Here is a 16,463-nt window from a genome sequence, read left to right as displayed (position 1 = left end):
TGGCCCTGATTAGTCCGTGCTGGTCATGTATCAGACGTCCATTGGTCCCTGCTCGGCAGGACGAGCGCAGTCCTCCCTGGGAGTTGTAGTCCTCTATTGTTGTCCACGCTGCAAAATGAAAGAACAAATGGGTGGGTACTGGGTATGGGGGGTTTGGTTTGGGAGTTTTTAATGAAAAATGACCTTGCGCAAGGGTTCCTTCCTCTATGCCTGACTTTTCTGGTATAAAAAGAGAGTAGTTTACGGATACAGAAATTGGGAACCCGGGGGTGCCAGGCGTTGGAAGGTGGAGTGGGGGCACGCCCTGAAAGCTCCCCGCTGCGGCAGCTCTTGGGAAGACAGGACTGCTTAGCTCAGCGAAAACTGGGGAGAAATGCGGCATCCTGATCTGCTATCTAACAGCTGGTCCTTTGGTGACCCAAGGCATGAACTTCAGTAAGCTGCTGCTCCCCCAGATACCTCAGGAAGAAGGAGGGGATTGCCCTCCTGCTATTTCCTTGGGAGTTTTCTAATGATAACGTTTAGAAACAAAATTGCAGCAAGGGCTTTTCAAGATAGAGAAGTAATTGTGTGAAGGGTATGTTCAAGAATAAGTTGAATGGTTTAGAGAAGTTGATATGCCAGAAGTGTCTGTCCATGTGGAGGGTCTGGGCCTTAGGGCAGCGTTTAACACACGATTGTCCAGCGGAGAACTATGGGGTGAGATACCTGATAGAATTTCAGTGTCTTCCAGCCTGCCTCTCTAGACACTGATGAAGTCAGTGTTTTTTCAGTTCACTGATTTCACTGACTAGGTGGCTGACCATTGCAACCTTCCAGGAGCCTCAGGATTGAAATAAAAGGCGTAGGGAGGTGATGGGGAAAAAACTGGATGAGCTGAAGTCTGAGTGGCATGTTTCATCTCGGGGATTAATTCAACTTGAGAGATACTAAGTGTCCACCAAACCAGGAGCTAGGGATACAAAAATGGTTAAGAAGTAGCTCACTGTTCTTCAGGATCTTGCAATTTCGTGAGAAGTGTATAAACAATAATTGAGTGTGGTAAGCACTGTGATAAAGGACATGTTATATCAAGGTCATCATTGTTAATTCACATTGGATTCAACACACACTTCTCAGTCGTTTTATAAATAAAAGAACATCAAGTTGTGTAAGACCCGTCTACACTTAAAATAGAATGTTCATGTTTTAGGGCATGATCACAATGAAAGTAATTACATATTTTGTGGTAGTGAAGAGAGTTCAGGATTTACAATTAGGGAACTGGTTTCAATTTGTCTCCACCTTACATTAGTTGTAGGCAAGTTATCGGCAGAGCTTCGATTCTTTCTATAAAACCTATTTCTGCCTATTGTAGACAGAATGAAGTGAGAGAAGAATGCAAAAGTTCTTCCTAAATTGTTCATGTCAAATTATTATTCTTGTCTTAGTATGACATTTAATGAAATAAATGATATTTATCATCCTTGAACCCTTCAAAGACCTCGGTCAGCCTTCAAGATGGTTAACGAAACAGTTCTGTTTGCCTAGGAATCTTTACTCTTGGAGAATGACCTCAAAATGTCCATCAGGAATGTATTCTGAGAGGAAATGACATGACTTCAAGACGAGCTAACTCATAAGAAAATGAACTTCCATTGCAATGAGCCCTCAAGCGCCACGCCTACGGGATATTTTCCAAACTGCAGCCTTCAGCCACGACTGCAACCCGCAACCCATTTTCATTTCTCATGAGTCAGCGGACACCATGTCTGGGAGGACCGGGGAAGGACGCTCTGGCCGCACTAGATGCTTGGGGCGACGACTATGGTAAGCCCTTCTATCCGTCGCTGGCGGCCAGACTCTGTGGTCGCGATTTGGAAATCTGCGCGGGAAGTGGGCGGTGCGGTGAAGCGGCAGTGGGTTGTCCTTTGGAGCTGCCCAATCGAGGTGCGCTATTCTGTGCGCCTTCGGCGGCCTCTGATTACAGCCTCAGCCAACTGATCTCAGCCTCCCTGGAGAAGCCGCCCCTTTGAGGGGTAAGAGGGCGGGGACGGGGCGGGGCTCTGGCTGTGCCTCCGAGTTGGCGGCTTGCTCTGTCGGCGTGCAGCCGGGCTGTGAAAGACAGCGGCAGGAGCCAATCAGCGAATCGCCCCCCGCCCCGCTCAGGCACTCGCGCCACCCCGGTCGCGGCCGTTACTGGTGGCGCGCGCGGGGACTCAAAGTAGGTGAGTTCTGGGGGGCCTCGCCCACGGCTCCCCGGGTGCCATCTTGGTTTTCCCCGGTGGGCGGGAGGGGCGTTCCTTGGGTACGACTGGGCGGAGGATACTTGGAAATTTGCTTCTCGGATTATAATACTCATCCTTACCTGACGCCCCTCCCTGACCTTAGGTATGAAGACACAGGGAGACGTTGGGCTAGGAGGGAACCCATGGGATGGAGGGGGATCAAAGGTGGTGGCCCATGGATTGGAGACGAGGGTCATGGGCACCAGCTGAGTTCGCCAGTCATAAGAGCGGAGTTAACACTATCTCCATGGAGGTGTCCTACTTTCCCAACCTGTCAACAGTTTCCGTTTAGAGTAGCGTCTTTCATACTGTTTTGAGTTTTCATCTTATTTGTTCTTTAATCAGGAGGGCAGAGTTAATTTTACTTTTGGTTCAGGAATGTATCCCGAATACTTACAGCGGTACCAGGTGCGCAATAACTGTTGAATGAATACGATGGACCCTTGGGGAAAAGATACAGTTCTTCTGCCTGGTCCAGTTCTCGGGGGGTGTGAGGCAGAAATGGAATGTAATAGTTACACTATGGTGAGAACTATCAGGATAAGTACAAGTCCACCAACCACCGTGAAACACTTAGGAACATGGGGAACACCAGAAAGCAGAGAAGACTCCAGGCAAGGCTTTGCTGAGGAAGTAACATTTGAACTGAATTATAAAGGATGGGTAGGATTTGGACCAGAAAACTATGAGCAAAGGGCTAAGGAGCTGGCTAAGGCCTGCAGATGAGAGGGAGCAATGTGTTCAGAGACTGGGGAGAAGGTCCATGTGGCTGAATCATAGGCTTGGGTGAGGTGCGGGTGGGACATACATTTGAGGATATGAGGTTCTGATTGTGGAGAGTCTTGCTAAGGAGTTTAGATTTTATTTTATCCTATGGGCATGGAAATCCATCAAAGAATGTTAAGCAGAGGAGAGGCAAATTCCTTAATCCATCTGTATTGCAGTTTCTTTATCTGAGAAATAGAAAGTAATAATAAGGAATTCCCTGGCGGTCCAGTGGTTAGGACTCCGTGCTTCCACTGCAGGGGCCAGGGGTTCGATCCCTGGTCGGGGAACTAAGATCCCACATGCCATGCTGCGTGTCCAAAAGGAAAACAACCAAAAAAAAAAAAAGTAATAATAGTTTACAGGGTTCTTGTGATAATTAAATAAGTCAGTGAATATAAAGCAATTAGAGCAGTGCTTGACACCTACCAAGCCTCTCTTTTGGCTGTTATGATTTTTTGCAGTTTAGTCTGATCACACTGAGATGATCTGATAAAGTGTAAAAAGCATGGGCTTTGCAGCCAGAAGCACATTTATTCCTACCCTTTTCACTTACCTGCTATGTTATCCTGATTGAATATTTTTAGCCTTAGTGTCCTAAATGCCTGCCTCATGGCTAGTATGCCTGATACATAGTTGATGTTTGGCAAAAGTTATCCCAATAGTGGATAGTGAAATCAATTTAATGGATTGCAAATTGGCGTTTAAAGAATTGAGAAGAGAAAAAGACAGAATGACAACTATTAGTGTGTTGTATAAAGGCTTAACATTGTTTCTCAAAATATTTGTCTATAAATAAGCATGTGGGGTTTTTTTGCTTTTTGGTTTTTTTAAGATTTATTTATTTATTATTTATTTATTTATTTTTGGCTGTGCCGAGTCTTAGTTGCAGCACGCGGGATCTTCGTTGAGGCATGTGGGATCTTTCATTGCGGTGTGGGGGCTTCTCTCTAGTTGTAGTGTGCGGGTTTTCTCTTCTCTAGTTGTGGCGCGCAGGCTCCAGGGCACGTGGGCTCTGTAGTTTGTGGCACGCAGTCTCTCTAGTTGAGGCGTCCGAGCTTAGTAGTTGTGGCACACGGGTGTAGTTACCCCGCGACGTGTGGGATCTTAGTTCCCTGATCAGGGATCGAACCTGAGTCCCCTGCATTGGGAGGCAGATTCTTTACCACTGGACCACCAGGGAAGTTCCAAGCATGTGTTTTTATATATATTTCTGTACTGGGGACTCTATAATATTTATTTCTTATTCTGTATCATGGTCAAAGATATTTCTTAAATGCTTCAGAAGAATAACAACAGAATGATTGGCAGAAAGGGAAGCATCAGCCTCCATAGCTATCCAGGTTTACAGCAGTTAGCAGTCTCCTCTCTGAGGCTGTGTGTGTGACCCACTGAAAGAGGTGATAATAATGTGCTTTTTTCTCAGATCATGGAAGACACCCAGGTTATTAACTGGGAAGTTGAAGAAGAGGAGGAGGTTGAAGAGAGACCCAGTGAATCTTTGGGGTGTAGCTTGGAGCCCCTTGGGCGACTGCGTATCTTCAGTAGTTCCTATGGACCAGAAAAAGGTCAGGGGTTATTGGGTGCTGAAGTACTGGTATAGGCCTCTTATTTCTGTGGGGAGGTAATTGGAGGGTTGCAAGCTTAGATATGCATCTGGGAGATCTGAAAAAAGGTTTTACTGGGAATGGAGAAGAGGGGGCTGATTGATCTGATTGCTCCAGGCAAGTGCCCTTTACTCACTGGGGGTGATTTTACTTTGGTAGGAGAAGATGAAGGGATTCAGATAAAAATCCAGTGAGGTCTGGAAATGGGTGGTGGTGATGTTTTGCACAACAATGTGAATGTACTTAACATCACTGAACTGTACACTGAAAAGTTGGCTGAATGGTAAATTTTATGTATATTTTACCACAATAGAAAATAATCCAGTGTGGATGGATGGGATATTGATTATGAATAATGCATTGCATGTATTCTTTATTAGCTAGTTATCCTGGGGCCTTTTATTTTTCTAATGCATGGAGGGACCTTGAGTGAGTAGTGAGGTACTTAACAGGAACATTCTCCTAATAGCAGGTCAGGACTCTGGCCTTGGAACCCATCTGCCTCTCTAATTCTTAGATTTCCCACTATACCTCGGGAAGAATGTGGTAGGCCGAATGCCTGATTGCTCTGTGGCCCTGCCCTATTCATCTATCTCCAAACAACATGCGGTGATTGAAATCTTGGCCTGGGACAAGGCGCCTGTCCTCCGGGATTGTGGGAGCCTCAATGGTACTCAAATCCTGAGGCCTCCTAAGGTCCTGGGCCCTGGGGTGAGTCATCGTTTGAGGGACCGGGAGTTGATTCTCTTTGCTGACTTGCCCTGCCAGTACCATCGCTTGGATGTCCCCCTGCCCTTTGTCTTCTGGGGCCCTCTAACTGTAGAGGAGACACCCAGGGTACAGGGAGGAACTCAACCCCACAGGCTTCTGTTGGCTGAGGACTCAGAGGAAGAAGTAGGTAAGTTTGTGTATTGGGAGGGCGGGTGAGGAGATGGGGATTGTGAGTGTAAAACTGTCAACTTACTCCTTTCTACAACTGACAGATTCTCTTTCTGAAAAGTGTGTGGTGAAAGGACCAAGGACCTCCTTTTTGGCAACAGTAGTTCCAGAGAGGTGAGTGCCAAAGGACCAGACACCTGAGTCTTCAAAAGGAGGAGGAATCAGGGGCTGGAGGATCCATCTCTACGAGAACGTATTACCATGAAAGTCTGGGCTGGGGAGCTACACATACTCGTTCAATTAACTGAATTTTTATTGAGCACCTCTGATGTGCCAAGTAGAAAACTAACTGCTGGAGATAGAAAAGAAAACACTACCTCATGTCTGCCCTCAAGGAGCTCCTAGTTGAGTGGGGTATCCCTTCTGGGGAAATAGATTCTATAGACTTTTTCTTCTCTTCCCTTCACAGCGATGAAGAGGGACCTTCCTCTGCCCTGGATGGTCCTGGGCCACCTTTTGCCTTCAACTTGAACAGTGACACAGATGAGGAAGAAAGTCAGCAACCAGGAGCAGGGGAGGGCTCCTCAGCTGCCAGAAGAGTCACCACTGCAGAGACAGAACAGCCTAAACCTGTCACAACTGAAATCCAGCTTGAAAAGGATCAGTGTTCAGTGAAGGAGAAGAACAATGACACGAAAGTTGAGAGGAAGGCGAGGAGTGGGGTGGTTCCAGTTGGAGTGATTCTGGAGAGGAGCCAGCCTGCTGGGGAAGACAGTGACACAGATGTGGATGATGAGAGCGGGCCTCTGAGAAGGCTCACTTGGGTCCATCTGGAAAGGGCCCAGCCTTGTGGCTTCATAGACAGTGATACTGATATGGAAGAAGAGGGGATCCCTGCGACCCCAGCTGTAGTTCCTGTGAGGAAGAGGCACATCTTCCATGAAGTTGGTACAGAGAGTCCTCGGGTACCTGGCATGGCACATCGGCAGGAGAGCCCGGCTGGTAGTGATACAGATATAGAGGAGGGGGAGGCCCCCCTGACCGTCCCTCTGGACAGAAGCCGAGCCTCCGTCGTGATCCATAGCAATACAGATGACAAGGAAAAAGTCTCAGCAGCGCTCACGCTGGCACATCTAAGAGAGAGCCGGGCCGTTGCGTGGAACAGAGATCCAGATGCAGAAGATGATAGGGCCCAACCAGTGGCCCTTCTGGAGCGAAGCCAAGCCTCTGCTGGGAGAGACAGTGACACAGACCTGAAGAAAAAGGGGCTCCCAGTGGAGAAGACAGGAACTGTTCCCAGGGGTCACACGGGCAAGGCATATTCAGAAAAGAGTCAACCTCCTCTCAGGGACAGTGATACAGAGGTGACGGAAGAGAAGAGCTCACCGGGGTTCCACCTGGAGAGAAGCCAAGCCTCTGCCACAGTGCATGTCAACACACAAGTGGTGGAGGAAGTCCCACCAGGGCCAGCTGTTATACTTCTGGAGAAGCATCGAGTACCTGTAGCATGGACACATCAGACAGATGTGAAAGCTGAAGGAGGCCCAGCAAAGCTGCCTGTGGTGTATCTAGAAGAAGCCCGGCCTCCTCTAGCTGGGGACTGTGACCCAAATGCGGAGGAGAACACATCCTTAGCAGCTTCAGCAGTGGCAGATGTAAGAAAGAGCCAGCTTCAGGCAGAAGAAGATACTGGGACAGAGTGCGCTGTAGCCGTTCTTGAACAGGGCAGAGCTTTTATGGCTGGGGCCCAGGGTGGGTCACCCGCAGCCCAAGTGGAGCAGGACCTTCTCCCTGTCTCAAGGAATAACATAGCAGATCTGGTGGCGGACATAGGCACTCCAGGGGAACCCACCCAGCCACAGAGTGGGGGGGCCCAGACGCCCACAGAAAGGGAGAGAGGACCACATGTGGATAGGACCATGGACTCTGGAGACAACCACGATGGTTAGTGCTGGCCTTTCTTCCTCCCTTAACCCCTGCAATAAAGAATGCTTCTAGGGTATCTTAGTTCATTTGAGCTGCTATAACAAAATACCATAGACTGGGTAGCTTATAAACAACAGAAGTTTATTTTTCACAGTTCTAAAGCCTGGGAAGTCCAAGATACCAGCAGATAGTCAGTGTCTGGTGAGGCCCCGCTTCCTTCTTCATAGGCAGCCATCTTCTCACTATATCCTCACATGGCAGAAGGGCCCAAGGAAGCTCTCTGGAGTCTCTTTTCTGAGGGCACTGATCCCATTCGCACGGGCTCCACCCTCATGACCTAATCACCTCCCAGAAGCCCCACCTCCTAATACCCTCACATTGGAAATTAGGTTTCAATGTAAGAATTTTGGGGGAGACACAGAGATTCAGTCTATTGCATGGGGTTGGGGCTGAGGAGAGAATAGTAGAGAAAAAGGAAGGAGTTAAGGGTCAGCTGTGATTTTTTAATTATCCTATATTCCTCCCCCACCAGATTCTGAAGATCTGGACCTACAAGCTACCCAGTGCTTTGTGGAGAGAGAGAATCAGAGCCTGGAAGGTGAGGACATCTGTGTCATGTGGATACTGGTACAAACAGGAGCTTGGAGATCAGACTGGTAGTCCTTGAAGTGTGTGAAAGCTGGGACGGTCAGGGTGGGAAACTAAGAATGGGACCCTGGAGTCCTGTGGAGCAGTGCTCAGGCCATGCTTTCTTGTGCAACAGTCCCCAGCATGGAGGATGAACCCACCCAGGCCTTCCTGTTTACTCTGCCCCAAGAGCCTGGCCCTTCCCGTTGCAGCTTCCAGGCCACAGGTATAAGAAACTCCCCTCCTCTGTGTCCCTAACTTGGCATCCTTATTTTCCCCCCTACATGTTTCCTTTATATTCCTTGACATTTTGCTGATGTTCCTCCATCTCATCAGGAAAAAAATGCCATGTTAAGTCAGACCCATAGAGCAACTAGTCTAGCATAAGTTTTTAAGAGGCTACTGGGAGAGCTTTTATATGAAGGTTTGGGCTTACTTTTTGAGACAAATGTTAAATGTTATGACTATCTTCCTTACTCCTAGCTTTCCTTTAATAACCCATTTAAATTTATTATGCATGAATTTGTCTTCATCTTTTCTCAAGCTATTACCTTTTCAACCTACATTCCTCTCTCTCTCTCTCTCTTGCTCACCCTGCTTTCAGGTTCCCTGGATGAGCCATGGGAGGTCTTGGCTACACAGCCATTCTGTCCGAGAGAGTCTGAAGCTTCTGAGACCCAGCCCATTGCCACCCACATTGAAGCCCATGCATCTTGCCCCTCTCCACCTATGGCAGCACCACAAGAGCAACATCCAGAGTGTCCAGTTCATGCAGAGCCACTGGGGATTCAAGGCAGAGGGATACAGACTGTGGAGGAAGACATGGGTACACCAAGAGAAACAGCAGAGAGGGTGACCCCTGAGAGAGGGCCATTGGAGAAGGAAACTGAGAAACTGCCCTTGGAAGGAGAGAGGGAAGATGTGATGGGAGAGGAAGAATCAACCAGGGGGATACAGGACAGAGAACAAAAACAGGTGTTAGCTAGAGATACTCAGAAACAAGAGTCTGACAAAAAATTAAAAAGTGCAAGTACTGAAAGGGATATGGAGAGTTTGAAGGTAGAAATTGAGACAGCCAAGGAAATACAAGAGAAAGAGAGAGAAAAGCAGACTCTTACAAGAGAGGTATTTGACAGAGAAGCAGAGAAACCAGTAGCAGAGAGAGAGTATGAGGCAGGTGGGTTACAAGGGAAGGTACCCAAAGTGATGCTGGACAGAGGCCCACAGACAGGGGAGACAGAGGCGGGGGGCCAGGACCAGAAAGGCCAGGCCTCAGGTTCGACACCAGAGCCTGGAGCGTGGGCGGGAGACCTTCAGGGACTTGCTTCAGACCCCATAGCTTCTGGAAGCCAGTCAGGTGGAGGAAGGGGCGCCCCAGTGAGCCCCGGGAGGCAGCAGAGAGGTAAGTGAAGGTAGAGGGGAACCTAAGGTGGTACACAGACCTCATGATAATCAACCCCTAAGTGACTGACTGCTTAGACCTCAACTACTTGTCTTTCCCTTCTGTCTAGGCTACTTGAATTGCAAGATGCCACCTGCTGAGAAGGCTTCCAGGGTGAGAGCTGCTTTCTGTACCCACCTCCCCACTCCACAGGTCATCTCTGCATCTCCTCCACTGCCCCTTCCCCTGACCTTGCTTTCATCTACTCCTTTCCCCATATGTTCAACTTTTCTTCCATTTTCACTGCTCCTTAGTTGGCTTCTTAGTTGGCTCCTTAGTTGGCTCCTTAGTTGGCTTCTATCCGTTTACCTTGACACCTGTTGTTTTCCACAGCTGTTCCCCAAGTTCTGTCTCCCCCTCCCTGACTCAGAAAGCTCCTTTTTTCAAGTCCCTTCCCTCTTCCTCCTAACTGTCCTCTTTATTAGCATCATCCATATATGGAGAATACTATACTGGCATTTTGGGGAGAGGTCTTTGGGAAAGAGGAAATTCCCAGTCTAATGGAACAGACAGAAAGAGAAATGCCACGAGTACACTCTATAAACAAGGGTCAAGAACAGTATCCAAGTCCTGTCTCTCCTCTCTCTGTCTCTTCCTCCCTCACTGGCTTCCATTTCTCCCCAGGGTGATCAGGAATCCCCAGATGCTTGTCGGCCTCCTGCACTGCAGGAGGCTTCAGCGCCTCTCCAAAACCCCCTCACCTCTCAGAGCCAAAAACATCCTGCCCCTCAGTCCCTCCTTTCGCCCTCTCCACCTCCTTTAGAACCGCCCATTCCCAGGACCAGACAAAATGAGAGTCAGGAAGCTCTGGAGACTCCCTTTTCCTCAGAGCTGGATTCTCTCCACCCAAAACCCAAAGTCAAGCCCCAAGGGTCCTCTCCAGTTTCTTCTGTACCCCTTGAGCCCCACCCTACCACCTCCACAGACCAGCTTGTCACCCCCAAGCCCACATCTCGGGCCACTCGGGGCAGGACACTTAGGTCCTCTGTCAAAACTCCTGAACAAAATGTCTCCACAGCCCCTGAGCTCCAGCCTTCTGCCCACACAGACCAGCCTGTCACCCCCAAACCCACATCTCTGGCCACTCGGGGCAGGACACAGAGGGCTTCTGTCAAGACTCCCGAACCAGTTATCTCCACAGCCCCTGCGCCCCAGCCTTCCACTTCCACAGACCAGCCTGTCACCCCCAAACCCACATCTCTGGCCACTCGGGGCAGGACACTTAAGTCCTCTGTCAAAACCCCTGAACAAAATGTCTCCACAGCCCCTGAGCTCCAGGCTTCCACTTCCACGGACCAGCCTGTCACCCCCAAACCCACATCTCTGGCCACTCGGGGCAGGACACTTAAGTCCTCTGTCAAAACCCCTGAACAAAATGTCTCCACAGCCCCTGAGCTCCAGGCTTCTGCCCACACGGACCAGCCTGTCACCCCCAAACCCACATCTCTGGCCACTCGGGGCAGGACACTTAAGTCCTCTGTCAAAACCCCTGAACAAAATGTCTCCACAGCCCCTGAGCTCCAGGCTTCCACTTCCACAGACCAGCCTGTCACCCCCAAACCCACATCTCGGGCCACTCGGGGCAGGACACTTAAGTCCTCTGTCAAAACCCCTGAACAAAATGTCTCCACAGTCCCTGAGCTCCAGGCTTCTGCCCACACAGACCAGCCTGTCACCCCCAAACCCACATCTCGGGCCACTCGGGGCAGGACACTTAAGTCCTCTGTCAAAACCCCTGAACAAAATGTCTCCACAGCCCCTGAGCTCCAGGCTTCTGCCCACACAGACCAGCCTGTCACCCCCAAACCCACATCTCGGGCTACTCGGGGCAGGACACAGAGGGCTTCTGTCAAGACTCCCGAACCAGTTATCTCCACAGCCCCTGCGCCCCAGGCTTCCACAGACCAGCTTGTCACCCCCAAACCCACATCTCGGGCCCCTCGGGGCAGGACACTTAGGTCCTCTGTCAAAACCCCTGAACGAAATGTCCCCACTGCCCACACAGACCAGCCTGTCACCCCCAAACCCACATCTCGGGCCCCTCAGGGCAGGACACTTAGTTCTTCTGCTAAGACCCCTGAACCAGTTGTCCCCATAACTCCTGAGCCCCAGCCTTCCACCTCTAAAGACCAATCTCTCACCCCTGAGCCCACATCTCAGGCCACTCGGGGCAGGACACGTAGATCCTCTGTCAAGACATCCCAGCCAACTGAACCCACAGCTCCTGACCTTGAACCTTCATCCCCCACAGAGCAGCCTGCCACCCCCAAAGTCATAGCTCAGGGTGGTCAGAGCAGGACACTAAGGTCTTCTACAGTAAGTGCTGTGCCAGTTCCTACCACCCCTGAATCCCACTCTCCAGTCCCCACAGGACAGCCTGTTCCCCCTGAGCCCATCCCTGAAACCAATTGCAGCAGGAGGCCAAGGGCCACTAGGAAACATGGGTCTCTCACAGCTCACGTTCATGAACCCTACTCTGCACCCTCCGAACCTAACTCCTGGTCCTCAAGGAACCAGAGACGAGGGGCAGTGAGAGCAGCCCAGTCCCTTAGCACCATTCCTGAGCCTGCCTTTGCCCAGCTCCCCGAGGCACCCACTCGTGCTACCCAGATCCCGAAGGGGGAGGCAGCAGATAGATCTGCCTTCACCCCAGAGCCCCAGCCTGAGGCCTCTCAAAATCGCAAGAGGCCTTTAGCTACTGCGGACTCACCTCCACTTCAAAAACGGCTCCGAAGAGAAGTTCCCCAGAAGACAGCATTCCTTAAGGAAGAAGAAAATCCTGCAGCAAAGCTGAGGAAGGAAGAGGTGAGGAGGGGGCTGGAGTCACCTAGTTTGGAAAGAGCTTGGGGGCTTGGAAACTCCCACCAAGTTCTCTCTCAATCCCAGGATGTAGTGATTCCAGGACCAGGCAAGAGAAAGAGAACGCAGACAGAGGAGGAGCCCCAGGAAATACCGAGCCGCAGCCTGCGACGGACCAAACCTATCCAAGAGTCCACGGCCCCCAAAGTAGGAGAGAAGGGCCCTGGGGCTTTGTGGGAGATGGAGATGTGGTAGGACGGGAGGAGACCTAGGGGATTTGGGAGACGGGTGCCGATGGCGCTGGTTGCCGTAACCAGCTCAGGCTAACCCCCTTCACAGGTGCTCTTCACAGGCGTAGTGGATGCTTATGGAGAGCGGGCAGTGCTGGCCCTGGGGGGCAGTCTGGCCAGCTCAGTGGCTGAGGCCTCCCACCTGGTGACGGATCGGATCCGCCGGACGGTCAAGTTCCTGTGTGCCCTGGGGCGGGGCATCCCCATCATCTCCCTGGACTGGCTGCATCAGGTGAGAGGCCAGGAGATGATGACAGACCCGTAGAGATAGTGGCGGGAGAAGGTTGCTCACATGGGGCTCTAGAAAGCGGTGGGAGGAACGTGGGTACAGGAAGACGAGGTTAGTGAAGCAGAGGCTTAATTCTGAAAACATTTCGTGAGCTCCCTGTAAACACTAGACAGAAGAGCTGGGTGAAGGGCGGGGCTGAGCTTTGATACTGACTGTTACCGTCCTTAGTCCCGCAAGGCAGGTTGCTTCTTGCCCCCTGCTGAATATGTGGTGACTGATCCTGAGCAGGAGAAGAACTTTGGCTTCAGCCTTCGGGAGGCCCTGAGCCGGGCTCAGGAGCGAAGGCTGCTGGAGGTGAGAGGCCATCTTCTGCCCCACACTTCAGCTGTTGCCCAGCGGTCCACGGCCTCTCAGTGCATCACCTACTGTCTCCACCATTCTCTTCCTCCTAGGGCTATGAGATTCACGTGACCCCAGGAGTCCAGCCACCACCACCTCAGATGGGAGAGATCATCAGCTGCTGTGGAGGCACCGTCCTACCCAGCATGCCCCGGTCCTATAAGGTAGGGGTGGTGTGTTCAGGATCTGGTGAGGTGGCAGTTAGAGAGGTGGCTGGAATGGGAACAGGTTAGGGGGGAAATGGAGGTACAGATGGGAACACGGAGTAGTGAGAGGCTGGGGGAAGACCTCTGGTATAGAGAGGGATAGAGAAGGAAGAGGACTGCTGATACCAAATGGACTTATTTTTATTTTTGTATTTACAATTTTTTTGAAATATACACAAAGGGAGAGGGAATAATGTAGCGAACCTCCATATACCAATCACTCAGATTCAACAGGTTAATTTAGATTTTGCTGCATTTGCTCTATCCCTTTTTTTTTTTTCCTTTTCTTTCATTTTCTTTGCTGAAATTTTTAAGGGAAACTGCAAAGGTCATTATTTTTTCCTACGTACTTAAAATATACATCTCTAAGAAATATGTACATTTCTTACATAATCACATGCCGTTATTGGTCAATAACAAAATTAACAGTTGTGTCCTGGTCACTTTGTCTTACTCCATTAATCAAATTTCTCGAGTCATCTGAAAATGTCTTTTTACAGTTCAAATCAGGACTCAAAACAAGGTCCATGTGTCCCCACAATTGCGCTGTATCTCTTAATTTTCTTTTACTCTAGAGCATACCCCCCAACCCACCTAGCCTTTTTCCTGCCATTGACTTCCTGCAGAAACTAGGTCACTTGTCCTTTAGAATGTTCCACAGTCTGGATTTTTCTGTTTGCTCCCTTGTTGTGTCATTTATATTGTTTTTCTATCTTTTATATTTCCTATAAATCGTAGTTAACTTTAAAAGGTTGAACAGGGCTTCCCTGGTGGCGCAGTGGTTGAGAGTCCGCCTGCCGATGCAGGGGACACGGGTTCGTGCCCCGGTCTGGGAAGATCCCACATGCTGCGGAGCAGCTGGGCCCCGTGAGCCATGGCCACTGAGCCTGCGCGTCCGGAGCCTGTGCTCCGCAACGGGAGAGGCCACAACAGTGAGAGGCCCGCGTATAGCCCCCCACCAAAAAAAAAAAAAGGTTGAACAAATTCAGGCTCAACTTTTGTGGCAAGAGTTCTTCATAGACAGTGTGTGTCATATGGCTTCCCATGAGGAGGTACTGTTTTTGTGCTGCTAAGACTGATTAGTGGGTCCCGAACCTATTTCTAGGATTCTTTTTCACCCCTGACTTTCTGTTTTCTCTGTCTTTCTTCCAGCCTCAGAGAGTTGTGATCACATGTTCCCAGGACTTCTCTCGATGTGCCATTCCATTTCGGGTTGGGCTGCCCATCCTCTCACCTGAGTTCCTGCTCACAGGAGTACTAAAGCAGGAAGCCAAGCCAGAGGCCTTTGTCCTCTCCACTTTGGAAATGTCATCCACCTGAAAACCCCACCCCAGTATGCTTTTCCGCCCAGGCCAATATATAAAGTGTTAGAAATATTTGGAAGAAAGAACTTAGGGCTTTAGAAAGGATTGGGGTGTACTGACCTGATTTGTCTTGGAACATGGGTGGGGCCGAAAAGCTTGTTGGTAAACAAAGACAGGGAGATTGGGAGCCACAGGTTTTCTTAAATGGCCATTGAAAGTTGGCCAATCCCACGCTCAGATATCTTAAGTTGCTGCTCATATTTAGCTGGACTGACATGCTTATTGCTCTATGGCACGCACAGTGTCCTGCTTCCTGTTTGGAAACCATTTGTTTCTCCTTTTCTTATTGGGATTCTTACTCATCCTGCAAAAGATAGTGGAAACAATTTTAGTGTCCAGAACTTGAAAGAATGCTTGGAGTGAGTAAATTTGAGGGTGGAGTTACGGAATGCTACTAAAATATTTTCCCCTCTCCTTGCCCCATCTCATTAGAAGCATCCTTTAGCTTTGACGTTGAGCAAATCTCTGCCCCCTTTTTTTTTTCTGGTCTGCTTTTCCAGTATTTATTAAGTTAGCTTAGGCTTAACCTCTGTGATAAATAAATATTCACTATGTACCTTATGGTGTAGTACAGTTTTATTTTGTAAATTTTAGAAGTTGGTTGATTACAAGGATGTAGAGAAATTGGAACCCATCTACATTGCTCCTGGGAATGTAAAATGATTCATCCACTGTGATAAGCAGTTTGACAGTTTCTCAAAAAGTTAATTATAGGATTACCATATGATGCAGCAATTCTACTCAGAGGTATATAGCCAAAAGAATTAAAACAGATGTTCAAACAAATACTTGTATACAAATGTTCATATCAACACTTTCACAAGAGCTGAAAGATGAAAACACCACAAATGTTCATCAGCAGATGAATGGATAAACGAGTTGTGGCATATCCATACAATGGAAGATTATTCAGCCATAAAAGGGGATGAGGTACTAATTGTGCTACGGTGTTTTGAGGATGAATCTCAAAAGCATTATGCTAAGTAAAAGAAGCCAGACACAAAAGGTCACATTGTATGACTCCACCTGTAGGAAATACGCAGAATAGGTAAATCCATAGAGACAGTAGATGGTGGTTGCCAGGGCTGGCAGGGAGAGAAAATGGGGAATGACCGCTTAATGGGTACAGGGTTTTATTTTGGGGTGAAGAGAAAATGCTTTGGAACTAGACAGAGGTGGTGGTTGCACACATTATGAATGTACTAAATGACACTGGACTGTTCTCTCTAAAGTGGTTAATTTCATGTTATGTGAATTTCACTTCAATCTAAAAAAATACTGATTAGTTTTGGGCACTTTTCTGCAGGTAAGTTATACTTAAGTTTGGAAAACTTTGGTGTAGTAGAAACAGCATGAGCTTTGCCAAACACTGTGCTGGCTTTTAGACATATCTAATCTCACAATATATATTAAGCATAGCCATAGTGGGTGTGGCACACAGTAGGACCCAGATAAATATTAGTCCCCTTGCACTGCTCAAAGCCTTGTAGTGTGTGAAGCTGCCTGTGTCCTTGAGGTCCACTGGATTCCTTACAGCACCTGCTGTCTCTATAGCCCCACTTAGCACTCATGTGCACACCCACTTCATGACTGGTACAATTTAAGTGCCCCAATTTAAATTTCTAGAGAAGAGAGGTCTTTTCTTACACTTCCAATGAATCCTA

The 16,463-nt window shown here is 49.0% G+C and overlaps 1 protein-coding gene across 7 annotated transcripts; it reads left to right on the top strand.

The window, feature by feature from the left end:
- The first annotated feature begins 82 nt into the window (after positions 1-82).
- Positions 83-15,538, top strand: MDC1 (mediator of DNA damage checkpoint 1). Of its 7 annotated transcripts, none has more exons than XM_060109471.1 (16): positions 83-131; positions 1,531-1,809; positions 4,459-4,600; positions 5,157-5,537; positions 5,623-5,692; positions 5,988-7,462; positions 7,977-8,042; positions 8,208-8,297; positions 8,676-9,473; positions 9,583-9,626; positions 10,137-12,317; positions 12,399-12,518; positions 12,651-12,833; positions 13,059-13,184; positions 13,283-13,393; positions 14,588-15,538. In XM_060109471.1, exons 2-16 carry the CDS (start codon positions 1,789-1,791, stop codon positions 14,753-14,755), a joined length of 5,976 nt encoding a protein of 1,991 aa, XP_059965454.1. In that variant the 5' UTR covers positions 83-131; positions 1,531-1,788; the 3' UTR covers positions 14,756-15,538. The 7 variants fall into 7 exon arrangements, with proteins under 7 accessions (XP_059965454.1, XP_059965460.1, XP_059965461.1 ...); XM_060109478.1 differs by having other exon boundaries at positions 84-131; positions 8,676-8,897; XM_060109472.1 differs by lacking the exon at positions 83-131 and adding an exon at positions 420-435.
- Positions 15,539-16,463: the final 925 nt, after the last annotated feature.

The sequence above is a fragment of the Mesoplodon densirostris genome, chromosome 10 (assembly GCF_025265405.1).
Source record: "Mesoplodon densirostris isolate mMesDen1 chromosome 10, mMesDen1 primary haplotype, whole genome shotgun sequence".
NCBI classification, from domain to species: Eukaryota; Metazoa; Chordata; class Mammalia; order Artiodactyla; family Ziphiidae; genus Mesoplodon; species Mesoplodon densirostris.
The sequence above is the reverse complement of the archived record's forward strand: the minus strand, read 5'-3'. Positions and strand labels throughout refer to the sequence as shown.